Genomic DNA, 16,272 nt, shown 5'->3' with positions numbered 1-16,272 from the left:
CTGACACAGAGGACACACAGTTCAGAGTGGCAGCGGGTGAAATACCAAAGATCTTGGCTAAAAGGCAAAAATACAATATACAATATACAAAAATATATACAGTCTAATCTATGTCTTAGTTTATATGCAGATATGTGTGTGTGTGTGTGTGTGTGTGTGTGTGTGTGTGTGTGTGTGTGTGTGTGTGTGTGTGTGTGTGTGTGTGTGTGCATATATGTGGGTGGAAGGAGGAGGAGAGGGAGGGATGAAGAAGGTGGAAAAGAGGGAGAGACAAAGGGTGAGTCACAACTCAGTCAGTCAGATAGACAAAGAGAGGGAGAGAGAAAGAGTAAGCAAGAGATTGAGAGAGAGAGATAGAGAGAGTGATTGTGTGTGTGTGTGTGTGTGTGTGTGTGTGTGTGTGTGTGTGTGTGTGTGTGTGTGTGTCTATGTGTATGTACAGTGTGTGCATGTGTATGTGTATGTATGTGTGTGTATGTGTGTATGTATATGTGCGTATATATGGTTAAACTGTATATGTATAACAACCATTATTCAGTTGATATGTGTGTGTAACATGCTTTGATAATAGTGTTAAAAAACATTCATGTCAATAAAGCTTATTGAATTGAATTGAGAGTGTGTGTGTGTGTGTGTGTGTGTGTGTGTGTGTGTGTGTGTGTGTGTGTGTGTGTGTGTGTGTGTGTGTGTGTGTGTGTGTGTGTGTGTGTTTGAGTAGTGAGTAAATGAGTGAGTGAGTGAGTGAGAGTGAGAGATAGAGAAAGAGAGAGATAGAGAGAGAGAGAGAAAAAGAGAGAAAGCGAGAAAGAGAAACAGAGACAGAGAGACAGAGCGAGAGAGAGACAGACACAGAAAAGAGAAAGAGGCTATACGATATGCAGGGGGGTGGAAATGTGCCACACAATTACCCAGAAATGGGACCCAGTGGGTGAGCTGTAGCACGTCTCGCTCGGCTGCACAGAGGTGCATGCTGGGGGAGCAGAAGAGAGGAGAGAGAGGACGAGGGAGAGAGAGAGAGATAGAGAAAGGAGAGAGAGGAGAGAGAGGCACAGCTTTCCCTCCTCTACCAATACATTTGCACTTATTACATGCACAGGCTGGAGGTCTGCCCTTAATTACACCATAACAAAGCCACTGCGGTGAAGCCCCAACAACCCACATCGTCCAGCGCTGGCTGGCCCATTATCCATGTACAGAATGTCAGCATGTGGTCCAGAGACTGGGCCAGAGATTCAAAAAGTAATAAGCAATATGTGTGTCTGGTGTGTGTGTGTGTGTGTGTGTGTGTGTGTGTGTGTGTGTGTGTGTGTGTGTGTGTGTGTGTGTGTGTGTGTGTGTGTGTGTGTGTGTGTGTGTGTGTGTGTGTGTGTGTGTGTGTGTGTGTGTGTGTGTGTGTGTGTGTGTGTGTGTGTGTGTGTGTGTGTGTGTGTGTGTGTATGTGTGTATGTGTGTGTGTGTGTGTGTGTGTGTGTGTGTGCGTGCAAGAGTATGTTGGCCTTCCTGCAGGTGAACATGTACATCATATGAATGTGCTTGGCCACTGTTTGCCACCATTCACTCTGAGAATGAGATGCACATGTAATGCACAGAATGTAACTGCATGTGCGTGTCTGTCTCTATGGGAGAGAGAGAGAGAGAGAGAGAGAGAGAGAGAGAGAGAGAGAGAGAGAGAGAGAGAGAGAGAGAGAGAGAGAGAGAGAGAGAGAGAGGGAGAGAGAGAGAGAGAGAGAGAGGGAGAGGGAGAGAAACAGAGGGAAAAGAAGAAAATCTGAGAAAGAGACAGAAATGCCTTCAGAGTGTGGCGTGCACGTTAGACTTCTTAGCCATGAATAATTCAGAATAACCTGAGGCAGTTTGAGTTCTGCTCTGTGTGTGCGAAGGACTGTGTGAGAGTGTGAGTGAGAGACAGCGAGAGAGAGAGATAGAGTATGAGAGAGAGAGAGAGAGAGAGAGAATGAGCTAGATACTGACAGGAATGAAAGAGAAAGGGGAGGGGGGGGGGGTTGAGCATGTGATGGCATGCACTATGACCTTAATCCATGGTGACAAACCTCTGACATCACACGGAGAAAGAGCGAGGGAAAGGGAAAGCGCTCATTCATTATAGAAAGCACAGAACGCTCACTATCTGTCTATTTGATAGGATAGGGAGAAAATACAGACAACTGATCAAGAGAAGAGCAGAGAGAGGGCTGTTGTTTAAGGAGGACGAAACTTAAGGAAGAGGACAAGAAATATGTACCATTGCTCTATAATGAGCTTTCTTCCCCATGTCTGTTAGTCTTACTAAACTGAATATGATTTATAAAGACTTTATATGAAAGCAACACCTAGAAACAAGCAAGGGATACACCACTGTACACCCACACAGAATATTCCCCCACAGAGGCATGGGTAGTCTGACCAAAAGGATTTCTTTTTGGGTTTCCTTGACACCCTTCCATGAAAGATGGTGCTCCTGACTTTTTTCAACCCACATCAAACAAAATGAATTCAGATGAATTCAAACATTGATGTCCTACAGTCTGAAAAGTTTTGGATATGAATGAAATCAAACTGCTCTCTCTTCCACTCTTCTTCTCCTCCTCCTCCATCCATCCATCCTCACGTGTGAGCATCCTTGGGAGATGCTCTGAGCCACTCTGGCCTAAGTGGTTAAAGAGCAGCCTCACTGGGAAGTTTCAAGATCCTTGTGATACAGCCAATACTAAACACTGAGTCGAGGTTATAGAGGCCTGTAATACTAGGCTTTATTGACTGAGTCCAGGTTAGAGAGGCCTTTGGGGAGACATACTCACTGTGAGATATGCTTTCATGGCTCACAGAGATATAGCATATTTCAAACATAAACACACTGCACAGACTGTAGCTGTAAACACGTCCCCTTACTTCTTCAAACATTGGCCTATTTCACAGCGTCCAATAAAACCCTGCCTCAGTTGGACTGGAAGAACCCCATGCTTACGTAGCAAAGGTTATTGTAAAGCTAGTTGTCTGTGGTTTTCTATATAACATTCCTTTGGCTTCGTCTACATGCTGTAACCATGAACTTGCTTTGGCGTGAGAACTTACCGTTAGCATGCTTGTGGTCATGTGTGTACAACATTGGCCTTCCTGTTTCACAATGCGGTCGAAAAGTGGGGATCACTTCAAAGACTCAATGGGGAGGGGAGTGAGTCCCCCTCAAAACCCTCCAAGGAGCATTTCTGTTTCATTCTCTTCCACTTACCTCAAAGTACACATGCAATATTAAACACTCAAACACACACACACACACACACACACACACACACACAAATATCACTTTTAACCACATTAGTGTGGAAATTTAACAAGGAATAAAAACATGCAAGCCGTTGTGTGCTCATGTTTTCTATCATGCAGCTTGACAGCTGGTTAACTCAAAGTAAAACACACACACACTCCCAGATCCAAACACTCAAGCAGTCACTCACTTAAATATGCACACATAGCTCCCCGGACATAAATCCCCGTGGTGGGACACAGGGTCATGTGTTGAAAGTGGATTATGGGTTCTTCATGCACACAAAGTGTTTCTCAGGCGGAGGCAGAGAGAGGCCATGGCCATTTTGAAATACTTGTGTACAGGTTACACACGGGAGGGTTTCATGGTAAATCTTCACAGTGAGGTCAAACTGACCAAGCAAAGAGAATGGACTGGTTTCTTGTGCATCACACATGCATTCTCTCTCTCTCACACACACACACACATACACACACACGCACACAGTCAAATGTTTAGATTAAAGATTTTCTGTGGGCTTGTGCCACGCGGTCAGCACTACTCACTGGCGGGATGATTCCATCCCCTGGTGGTGAGGACAGATAAGTGTGAAAACACGTAAACAAACTCACGACTCATTCTGGATCTGAATGTCTTGTGCCCAGGGTGGGGGTGTTTCCACAGTGAAACCCACATCGTCATGGGAGCTGGAAGATGATTGGTCAGAGAGGCGGGCAGGCAGGACAGGTGGCCTATCATCTTCGATGATGACGGTGTCATCCTGGGGCATGTTGACAGTGGGAGAGAGCTGGTAGTTACCTGAGTTAATGGAGGAGACAAAGACAGAGACACAGGCACATGTCAAACCAAGAGGAAACACAATTACACTTCACATACGTTGACAGAACATACCAACTGACACACAGTCAAACACATAAACACACACAGTCAAACACATAAACACACACGCGCACAAGCACACACACGCATACAAACGCGCATGCACATACACACACGCGCACATACACACACACGCGCACACACACACACACAAACACAGACACACACATGAACTGGCAGACAGTCAAACATACAAACACCCAAACGCGCACACACGCATGCATGCACACACACACACACACACACACACACACACACACACACACACACATGCATGCACACAGACACACACACAGAGTCACAGAGTCACACACATGCACACACACAGAGACACACACACGCACACACACACAGAAAGACACAGACAGACAGACACACACACACACACAAACAAGAATGTAACATGTTATATGTAAAAAAGCTGAAGTCAAATGCATGTGCTTACCATTAATATAATGGATTTGTTTTGGAAAAAAAAACATTGGAATGAACAGTGCTGAGTCCATTCATTTCCATTATCACAGAGTCATTTTGCAAATTTAACAGCTTAAAAGCAATTGCATGTAATTGCTACCAGAAGGAAAAAATATTTACCCTGGCTGTCTCCCAGCAATAACTCAAAGTGTATTTCATCTCAAAGCACCTCAACGATAACAAATGCCTTTAATAGAAATAATTGAAGATGTAATGTTCTGGTGCATTGAATATTTGGTTGAGAGTTTGTGGTACCTGTTATTTGAATGACAAACACAAATGAGAGCCTAAAGTTATGAGAGGCAATGGAGAACTGGAGTGAGAGTGGAGAGATATGAGCCTTTTTCTCTGCACTCTCAGTTCCATACATCTACACTTAGTGTTGTTTAGGCCCTGAGCTGTTACTATGGTTACAAAAAGCCATACTATCCACCCACATCACAGCACTCACTATCCCCCACACGCGCACGCGCACACACACACACATATTCACACACACACATATTCACACACACGCGCACACATTCACACCCCTAAACAGGTTCAGGAGGAGTGAGCAGAGAGAAACAAAAGGTAATTCAATAACCTTTGTTGTACACAACTAGATAGGAAGTCTATGCGAGGGGCAGCTTATCAGATTGGAGAAAGAATTAGCACAGCAGCTACTGAGACTACCCGTCCACAACTCCAATAGATCAGTGGCGTACTACACAGTGCTTCAGTCAATGCAGTTGGTTAACTGAATGGGCATGGTCATTTGAGTTCAAGGTTAGGATCACACTGTGAACATCAGAGTCAGAGAGAGAGATGGAAAGAAAGACAAGAGAGAGAGAGAGAGAGAGAGAGAGAGAGAGAGAGAGAGAGAGAGAGAGAGAGAGAGGGAGAGAGAGAGAGAGAGAGAGGGAGAGAGAGAGCGAGATCAAAGTAAACTAAAGACAGACACTTGCTCATGAAGAGAATATGATTTGCATTGCTCACTGTTTCATCAATGAACTTGTTATGCAGAAAACAAATGTAATGAAAGTCAACCCTCATCTTATCTTGCTCATTCTCCCCACTCCGTCCTTAAGTGTTTTTTCACAGACCATAGTGTTGAAGGCACTCAAGTTTTTTTTTAGGGCCATTTATAAGCAGCTAAGTGCGTGAGACCAGCTACAGGCATAACTCCCCCTGTCATCCTCATTCTCATCAGCACCACGGCAGCAGTTGCCAATAGATTGCATCATGGCATCAAAGACTGAGGCTGTAGACATGACTAGAATGGGAGGATATGGGATCCCTGACAAAAACCAGAGCCCAAATCCACACTGAAGACACACAACCGTGCTACAGGCATTAACAAGCACACAACAATATAAGAGTAAGAGAGAGAGAGGGATAGATAGAGAGAGAGAGAGAGAAGAGAAAGGGAGAGATAGGGAGAGAGAGAGAGGACGAGAGAGAGGGAGAGAGAGAGAGAAAGGGAGAGGGAGAGAGAGAGAAAGGGAGAGAGAGAGGAAGAGAGGAAGAGAGGGAGAGAGAGAGGGAGATAGGGAAAAATTCGCACACCAACTGGTCAAAATATTAACAACTACTAGTCAACCCACACAAAATGAAAATAAATAAAAAAACCAAATGAATAAAATAAATAAAATCACGATAAATATTCCTACTAGTTGTTCATATCAGGACTGAAGAGAGCTGATATTTATCCCTACAATCTGCATGGCTGTTTATAGAAGATGTGCAAGCTTAGATTTTAACTATTGACAAACTACCATACCAAACCTGTATGCCATATTAGATAACACTCTCTAAAACCATTTGATAAAACAGAAGCAATGTGCTAATAGATTTCAAGTCAGATCTTGCCATACTTAACATTTTGAACTCTGTTAGTTCAAAAAGAAAAATACCACTTGATAATACAATAATACACATACATCTGTTTCAATATATCCAATTCTAAATTAAGGTGAAAAGTATTAAAGACTGCACTAAAATTAATAAAAAGGGAGCGTATGCATATACCTTAGTGTCCTCCAAGCGTTTAAGTTCTAAAGAGTTTCTATGCCTACTGGTGATTCCATTTTCAACCTTTTTGACTGGTTTAACCGATTTCACCCCTGAGCCTTCTGAAGAGGAGAGCCTAGTCCCTGAGAATTAGGTGGGTCGTGTGTGTGCAACATTCGGCCACCTCATGCTAAATGCCAAGTGGTCAGGTGGAGTGCTGGCAACTCATAGACTTTAGAAAGGTGAGAAACATAATTATCAGGTTTATAAAAACCACACCACTCATCCTGTGTTAGAATAATGAGCCAGAGAGACAGGAGCTTAAAGCTTAATTCTCCTTCTGTAGCTAATGAGTTGGATGAATAATAAGGCCTACCTGTTTAGGATCATTAAAAAAGATTGGACAGATAAAAACCCTCGCTATTGCTTGTAAGAACAGAGTTAAGATATTAAGTGCTTTAGTAGATGAAGGGAAAGTCGCTACCGCTTTTATACATTTTAAAGAGAGAGACAAGAGGAAAAAGTAAAACGGAAAGAAAGTATTACTCAGATGCAGTGGAGGTCTTCAAGTCATTGCAGTCCATGGTCTGTCAGGGTGAGTCGACACTTAGCCCGCTAAAGTGCCAGGGAAGCTAATAGGGGAGAATGGAGTTGGAATGCACCTGAGCGGCTCACAGCTAGGGCTGATTGGGACTGAGTTTAGCGTGCTGCGTTCCTGAAGAGATATTACGCTACGGGAGGCCACCCTACCTTCCCACCCCGTGTTGGCTAGAGGCTGACAAATTTGTCTGCCACTTCCTCTGCCACTTGTCAAGACCTATTTCTCTGTTGGTCGCTGGACTTCAAGCACTAGCAAGAGAGTGAGAAATAGAGAGAGAAAGGGATATCATTCACAGCAGAGCTAGGCTAGGTGTTAGCTGATAATTGAAAGGCCAATATAATATATAAAAGGCCAGTTAAAACATATACAGCCTGAACACCGAGTGATTTCTTACCCCATTTGCTGAACAGGTGTAAATCAACACACATTTACATAAATAGTCAATGTCACACTAAAAATCATGGCAGCAAACAGTATTTTTAGTACTCCAAATAGCACTATAAAAATGTAATCCATTTGGCATATTTGAGTTTGATCTCTATATACAGTATGTAACATACTTCCTGCATACTACAATACTTTGTTTTATTTATTGCTCATTCTTTGAAAAATACAGATGAGGTGAATGGCTTTCTAGGGAACTCTAACATAATAACTGGATAGCATCTTCCCTGCCTTCACCTGATCCACTTTGGACCAGTCCATTCCCTACCCCAAACAGCAGCAGGCCAGCCATCACAGCACAATAGCCCAGGACCCTGCCACTCCATGGCCCTACCAGGAGATGGATTAAGGTCACGGGTCTCCAAGATGAAGAAAGATGAGATCCCTGAACAAAAGGGTCTCCTGGAGACGTCCATCACCAGCTTTCAGCCCCAAAATCATTCATTAGAAGGTGAGAGGTCACACCGTTAGCCTATCCATATTCCTCTCCCCTCTCAATCTCTCTGGCCATCTAACTGGGCCTCTCCATCGGCTCGTCTCTGTGGAGGGATCTCAGCGGCTGTCTGCTCAGCCTGACACTATTGATCTGTTGAAGAATTAGTAGTGGATCCATACAGCCGGGGACGTCAGGCTAAATTTAGTTAGCTGCTAATCACAGAGTACATGCTGTTAAGTAGAGAGGGACAGCTGATGCTAGGAGCCCAACTATGTTTGCTCTGACTGATCAGTTCAGAGGGCAACCAGATGAGGGTCAATTCAACAACATGGCCCCATTTGCTTGATTGGATAAGACCTTGTGCATGCTCTATATGTGCTGTATTCTCTCTCGCACTGAGACACAACATCATTTGTGCAACAGTTCCATGCAATGGAAATATCTGAAACTCAAACACACTGAGGAGAGTAAATTAGGCCAACATGTGGAATTAATCACAAGTTCCCATGGACCAGGGAACAAAGCTCTCAACAATCAGTCAGGCTTTTCCCAGCCGCTGTGACTGTTTTGGAGAGCAGGGCGTTGTCAAGAATGTCCCATGTGACAGGAAAAAAAGTACAGTCACATTCTGATTTGAGGCAGGCTTTGAGGAGACTTCAAGGGGATTCCAAGGATTTCACCTGAGAATGCCAGAATAAGAATGATTCTGAAACATGTCTGAACTCTGTGAGATCGACTTCACCTGAGAGTGCCAGAATAAGAATGATTCTGAAACATTGCTGAACTCTGTGAGATCGACTTCAGTTGGAAACCTCCTGGACTGGGATTCAAAAGCATGAAATCATGACCTCATCAAAACAATTAAGCTTCTATTTGAAATCCAGTTAAGCCAGAGTAATGCATTTTGGAATAATAGCCCAAACCTCTTTAAACAGGTCCAGAGAGGAGACATGGAGACATGTCATGGGATTTACTCTGAACAGATGCAGATGCAAACCCATTTTTACCATTCAAATGTTCTCTACCAGAATGGAACCAGATTTACCAAAATTCTGCCACAGAGCTGGAGGGGAGGGGTGTAATATTAATACTAATAAAAGTAATATTTGGGGATTTTGAGGCATTGCATATGCATTTATATGTGTCCTAAAAGCACACAATTCTGGGTGGAAAGCGGGTGGGTCACCAACTAAATGAGACTCATCAGACCTGAGAGGAGATAGTAAATGTGTGTGTTGGAATTGAATATCTGAGAAAAACACGAAGCAGTCCAATGTTCCCACAGGAACAAAGCAATTTCCCAGACTTACATTTTTCTCTCTTTTAGCATGCGGTGGCATCTGCCTCAGGAACATCACAAACGGTAATTCTCTGCTGTACTGTCTAGAGTTCTTCAATCGTTGTTGCATCATTGCACTTCCAAACAGCATAAACTTCTGTGCAAAACAGTACTAGAGACAGGCAAAAATTGATGAAAATGCAACCGAGTTCTGCATTAGGTTTGCTGGTAAATCAATTGATAAATAACCTACCCCCATAGACGCACCCCCCTAAACCTACCCCGTAGACCCACCGTGTTGCAAACTTGCCTCTAAATATCGCCTCTCTTCTACCCATTAGCTAACTACCTCTACTACTAAAGATTGACTAAGACTACCATAAAGACTGATGTAAAGATGGTGACTGCAGTAACATGAAGACTGATGTAAAGATGGTGACTGCAGTAACATGAAGACTGATGTAGAGATGGGGACTGAACACAGTGACAGTAACATGAAGACTGATGTAGAGATGGGGACTGAACACAGTGACAGTAACATGAAGACTGATGTAGAGATGGGGACTGAACAAAGTGACAGTAACATGAAGACTGATGTAGAGATGGGGACTGAACACAGTGACAGTAACATGAAGACTGATGTAAAGATGGTGACTGCAGTAACATGAAGACTGATGTAGAGATGGGGACTGAACACAGTGGCAGTAACATGAAGACTGATGTAGAGATGGGGACTGAACAAAGTGACAGTAACATGAAGACTGATGTAGAGATGGGGACTGAACAAAGTGACAGTAACATGAAGACTGATGTAGAGATGGGGACTGAACACAGTGGCAGTAACATGAAGACTGATGTAGAGATGGGGACTGAACACAGTGGCAGTAACATGAAGACTGATGTAGAGATGGGGACTGAACACAGTGACAGTAACATGAAGACTGATGTAGAGATGGGGACTGAACACAGTGACAGTAACATGAAGACTGATGTAAAGATGGTGACTGCAGTAACATGAAGACTGATGTAAAGATGGTGACTGCAGTAACATGAAGACTGATGTAGAGATGGGGACTGAACAAAGTGACAGTAACATGAAGACTGATGTAGAGATGGGGACTGAACACAGTGACAGTAACATGAAGACTGATGTAGAGATGGGGACTGAACAAAGTGACAGTAACATGAAGACTGATGTAGAGATGGGGACTGAACACAGTGACAGTAACATGAAGACTGATGTAGAGATGGGGACTGAACACAGTGGCAGTAACATGAAGACTGATGTAGAGATGGGGACTGAACACAGTGGCAGTAACATGAAGACTGATGTAGAGATGGTGACTGCAGTAACATGAAGACTGATGTAGAGATGGGGACTGAACACAGTGACAGTAACATGAAGACTGATGTAGAGATGGGGACTGAACACAGTGGCAGTAACATGAAGACTGATGTAGAGATGGGGACTGAACACAGTGACAGTAACATGAAGACTGATGTAGAGATGGGGACTGAACACAGTGACAGTAACATGAAGACTGATGTAAAGATGGTGACTGCAGTAACATGAAGACTGATGTAGAGATGGGGACTGAACACAGTGACAGTAACATGAAGACTGATGTAGAGATGGGGACTGAACACAGTGACAGTAACATGAAGACTGATGTAGAGATGGGGACTGAACACAGTGACAGTAACATGAAGACTGATGTAGAGATGGGGACTGAACACAGTGGCAGTAACATGAAGACTGATGTAGAGATGGGGACTGAACACAGTGACAGTAACATGAAGACTGATGTAGAGATGGGGACTGAACACAGTGACAGTAACATGAAGACTGATGTAAAGATGGTGACTGCAGTAACATGAAGACTGATGTAGAGATGGGGACTGAACACAGTGACAGTAACATGAAGACTGATGTAGAGATGGGGACTGAACACAGTGACAGTAACATGAAGACTGATGTAAAGATGGTGACTGCAGTAACATGAAGACTGATGTAGAGATGGGGACTGAACACAGTGGCAGTAACATGAAGACTGATGTAGAGATGGGGACTGAACACAGTGACAGTAACATGAAGACTGATGTAGAGATGGGGACTGAACACAGTGGCAGTAACATGAAGACTGATGTAGAGATGGGGACTGAACACAGTGGCAGTAACATGAAGACTGATGTAGAGATGGGGACTGAACAAAGTGACAGTAACATGAAGATTGACTAGAGATGGGGACTGAACACAGTGGCAGTAACATGAAGACTGATGTAGAGATGGGGACTGAACACAGTGGCAGTAACATGAAGACTGATGTAGAGATGGGGACTGAACACAGTGGCAGTAACATGAAGACTGATGTAGAGATGGGGACTGAACACAGTGACAGTAACATGAAGACTGATGTAGAGATGGGGACTGAACACAGTGACAGTAACATGAAGACTGATGTAGAGATGGGGACTGCAGTAACATGAAGACTGATGTAGAGATGGGGACTGAACACAGTGACAGTAACATGAAGACTGATGTAGAGATGGGGACTGAACACAGTGGCAGTAACATGAAGACTGATGTAGAGATGGGGACTGAACACAGTGACAGTAACATGAAGACTGATGTAGAGATGGGGACTGAACACAGTGACAGTAACATGAAGACTGATGTAAAGATGGTGACTGCAGTAACATGAAGACTGATGTAGAGATGGGGACTGAACACAGTGGCAGTAACATGAAGACTGATGTAGAGATGGGGACTGAACACAGTGACAGTAACATGAAGACTGATGTAGAGATGGGGACTGAACACAGTGGCAGTAACATGAAGACTGATGTAGAGATGGGGACTGAACACAGTGGCAGTAACATGAAGACTGATGTAGAGATGGGGACTGAACAAAGTGACAGTAACATGAAGATAGACTAGAGATGGGGACTGAACACAGTGGCAGTAACATGAAGACTGATGTAGAGATGGGGACTGAACACAGTGGCAGTAACATGAAGACTGATGTAGAGATGGGGACTGAACACAGTGGCAGTAACATGAAGACTGATGTAGAGATGGGGACTGAACACAGTGACAGTAACATGAAGACTGATGTAGAGATGGGGACTGAACACAGTGACAGTAACATGAAGACTGATGTAGAGATGGGGACTGAACACAGTGGCAGTAACATGAAGACTGATGTAGAGATGGGGACTGAACACAGTGACAGTAACATGAAGACTGATGTAGAGATGGGGACTGAACACAGTGGCAGTAACATGAAGACTGATGTAGAGATGGGGACTGAACACAGTGGCAGTAACATGAAGACTGATGTAGAGATGGTGACTGCAGTAACATGAAGACTGATGTAGAGATGGGGACTGAACAAAGTGACAGTAACATGAAGACTGATGTAGAGATGGGGACTGAACACAGTGACAGTAACATGAAAACTGATGTAGAGATGGGGACTGAACACAGTGACAGTAACATGAAGACTGATGTAGAGATGGTGACTGCAGTAACATGAAGACTGATGTAGAGATGGGGACTGAACAAAGTGACAGTAACATGAAGACTGATGTAGAGATGGGGACTGAACACAGTGACAGTAACATGAAGACTGATGTAGAGATGGGGACTGAACACAGTGACAGTAACATGAAGACTGATGTAAAGATGGTGACTGCAGTAACATGAAGACTGATGTAGAGATGGGGACTGAACAAAGTGACAGTAACATGAAGACTGATGTAGAGATGGGGACTGAACAAAGTGACAGTAACATGAAGATTGACTAGAGATGGGGACTGAACACAGTGGCAGTAACATGAAGACTGATGTAGAGATGGGGACTGAACACAGTGACAGTAACATGAAGACTGATGTAGAGATGGGGACTGAACACAGTGACAGTAACATGAAGACTGATGTAGAGATGGGGACTGAACACAGTGGCAGTAACATGAAGACTGATGTAGAGATGGGGACTGAACACAGTGGCAGTAACATGAAGACTGATGTAGAGATGGGGACTGAACACAGTGACAGTAACATGAAGACTGATGTAGAGATGGGGACTGAACACAGTGGCAGTAACATGAAGACTGATGTAGAGATGGGGACTGAACACAGTGGCAGTAACATGAAGACTGATGTAGAGATGGGGACTGAACACAGTGACAGTAACATGAAGACTGATGTAGAGATGGGGACTGAACACAGTGGCAGTAACATGAAGACTGATGTAGAGATGGGGACTGAACACAGTGACAGTAACATGAAGACTGATGTAGAGATGGGGACTGAACACAGTGACAGTAACATGAAGACTGATGTAGAGATGGGGACTGAACACAGTGGCAGTAACATGAAGACTGATGTAGAGATGGGGACTGAACACAGTGGCAGTAACATGAAGACTGATGTAGAGATGGGGACTGAACAAAGTGACAGTAACATGAAGATTGACTAGAGATGGGGACTGAACACAGTGGCAGTAACATGAAGACTGATGTAGAGATGGGGACTGAACACAGTGGCAGTAACATGAAGACTGATGTAGAGATGGGGACTGAACACAGTGGCAGTAACATGAAGACTGATGTAGAGATGGGGACTGAACACAGTGGCAGTAACATGAAGACTGATGTAGAGATGGGGACTGAACACAGTGACAGTAACATGAAGACTGATGTAGAGATGGGGACTGAACACAGTGACAGTAACATGAAGACTGATGTAGAGATGGGGACTGAACACAGTGGCAGTAACATGAAGACTGATGTAGAGATGGGGACTGAACACAGTGACAGTAACATGAAGACTGATGTAGAGATGGGGACTGAACACAGTGACAGTAACATGAAGACTGATGTAAAGATGGTGACTGCAGTAACATGAAGACTGATGTAGAGATGGGGACTGAACACAGTGGCAGTAACATGAAGACTGATGTAGAGATGGGGACTGAACACAGTGACAGTAACATGAAGACTGATGTAGAGATGGGGACTGAACACAGTGGCAGTAACATGAAGACTGATGTAGAGATGGGGACTGAACAAAGTGACAGTAACATGAAGATTGACTAGAGATGGGGACTGAACACAGTGGCAGTAACATGAAGACTGATGTAGAGATGGGGACTGAACACAGTGGCAGTAACATGAAGACTGATGTAGAGATGGGGACTGAAAACAGTGACAGTAACATGAAGACTGATGTAGAGATGGGGACTGAACACAGTGACAGTAACATGAAGACTGATGTAGAGATGGGGACTGAACACAGTGACAGTAACATGAAGACTGATGTAGAGATGGGGACTGAACACAGTGACAGTAACATGAAGACTGATGTAGAGATGGGGACTGAACACAGTGACAGTAACATGAAGACTGATGTAGAGATGGGGACTGAACACAGTGGCAGTAACATGAAGACTGATGTAGAGATGGGGACTGAACACAGTGGCAGTAACATGAAGACTGATGTAGAGATGGGGACTGAACACAGTGGCAGTAACATGAAGACTGATGTAGAGATGGGGACTGAACACAGTGACAGTAACATGAAGACTGATGTAGAGATGGGGACTGCTTTCACGGGCACTGTATTATACTCTGTTCTACTGATCTGAAAGTAGATCTCATTTGCTCCAGTGTCCCTGTCTCACACCTCTCAGTCCTCAGCCTTTTCTATTGAGAGAAGTAGAATGATCAGGACATTCAGTGAGGAGAACAGCGGTGGGATGTCGAGTCCAGCAGTGATGAATACCCAGAAATGGAGGATGACACGGTCAAACTATAAAAAGCCCTCTCTCAGTGAGCCACGCGGAGGTCAAGCAGCAGAGACATGCCCTCTGTCACCGCCAATTACTTGGCCCTGCCAGGAGCCACTGACTCATGCCACCTGCATACCGAGACGAGACGCCTGTTACACCGCTCTTCACATTTCTTTCTGTGTTTTTCCTTCCTTTACCAGTTATTCACAGTTCTCTTGTCTCTCCTGTTTTTCACTCAGAGATCCCCTCATCTGGCTTTCTTGGTCACTTTTCTTCACTCATCATCCTCTTCCTCCAGCTACCTTCATCACCTTCCTCCTGTCCACCTCTGTATTCTTCCCTTCAATGGTGTCTTGAGCTGGAGCTGCTATTAGTGCATGACGATGATGTGGAATTGGCCCCCGTGACCAACCCCAAACACTTCCCAGAGCTTTTTTCTTCCTGAGTGCACTCTGCACACAGCACGCTAAGACCTCTGGTTGGCGGGTCTTCAATTTGCGACACAGTGTGACTTTCTGCTCTTAGCTGGACTTTTCAATTAGGGCGTGCGCAAAGACCGCAGCCGGAGCGGCAGCTAATGACCTTCACCGGAGCACGAGGCATGTTTTTCTCCCCTCTTCAATCTCAACCACTGCACCTATTTAAATCATTCCACCAGAAGGACATTCAAGGTCACGAGTCACAGGGGGACAAAAACAACTAAGAAATGAAAATGAATAACAAGCTGATAAAAATAACACTGCATGAGGTTAGAGACAAAGCAATCCAATTGATCTCATATGCTCCAACCACCTAGCCCACCACCTGCTGCGTGTGCCCTCAGAGTCTGTACTGTAGGTGGCCCAAGGGGGGGGGGGGGGGGAGAGAGAGAGCGAGAGAGAGAGAGAGAGAGAGAGAGAGAGAGAGAGAGAGAGAGCTGCTGGTACTGACTGACTGACAGACAGGGGAGTGGAAGATTTAGTGAAGTCGACAGGCTGAGGAATAACTCCTGCTCTCCTCCGAGCTCCACTCCCTTGTCGCCTCCTCTGGGAGACTCTGGACGGACTGACAACCTTCTGAAGCCCCCGCACACTCATAGCACAACCAATCAAAGCAAAGATCATGACACAT

General features: G+C 44.4%; 1 protein-coding gene across 1 annotated transcript in view; it reads right to left on the bottom strand.

Moving 5' to 3' along the window:
* Positions 1-16,272, bottom strand: part of pard3aa (par-3 family cell polarity regulator alpha, a) — a 349,907-nt gene that overhangs the window by 135,341 nt on the left and 198,294 nt on the right. The window contains exon 16 of the mRNA XM_080855535.1: positions 3,877-4,063. Within this exon, the coding sequence (XP_080711661.1) occupies positions 3,877-4,063 (187 nt within the window). The remainder of the gene's footprint in view (positions 1-3,876; positions 4,064-16,272) is intronic.

This window comes from Sprattus sprattus (assembly GCF_963457725.1).
Source record: "Sprattus sprattus genome assembly, chromosome: 17".
NCBI classification, from domain to species: domain Eukaryota; kingdom Metazoa; phylum Chordata; class Actinopteri; order Clupeiformes; family Clupeidae; genus Sprattus; species Sprattus sprattus.
This window is presented reverse-complemented; position numbering and strand designations above follow the sequence as displayed.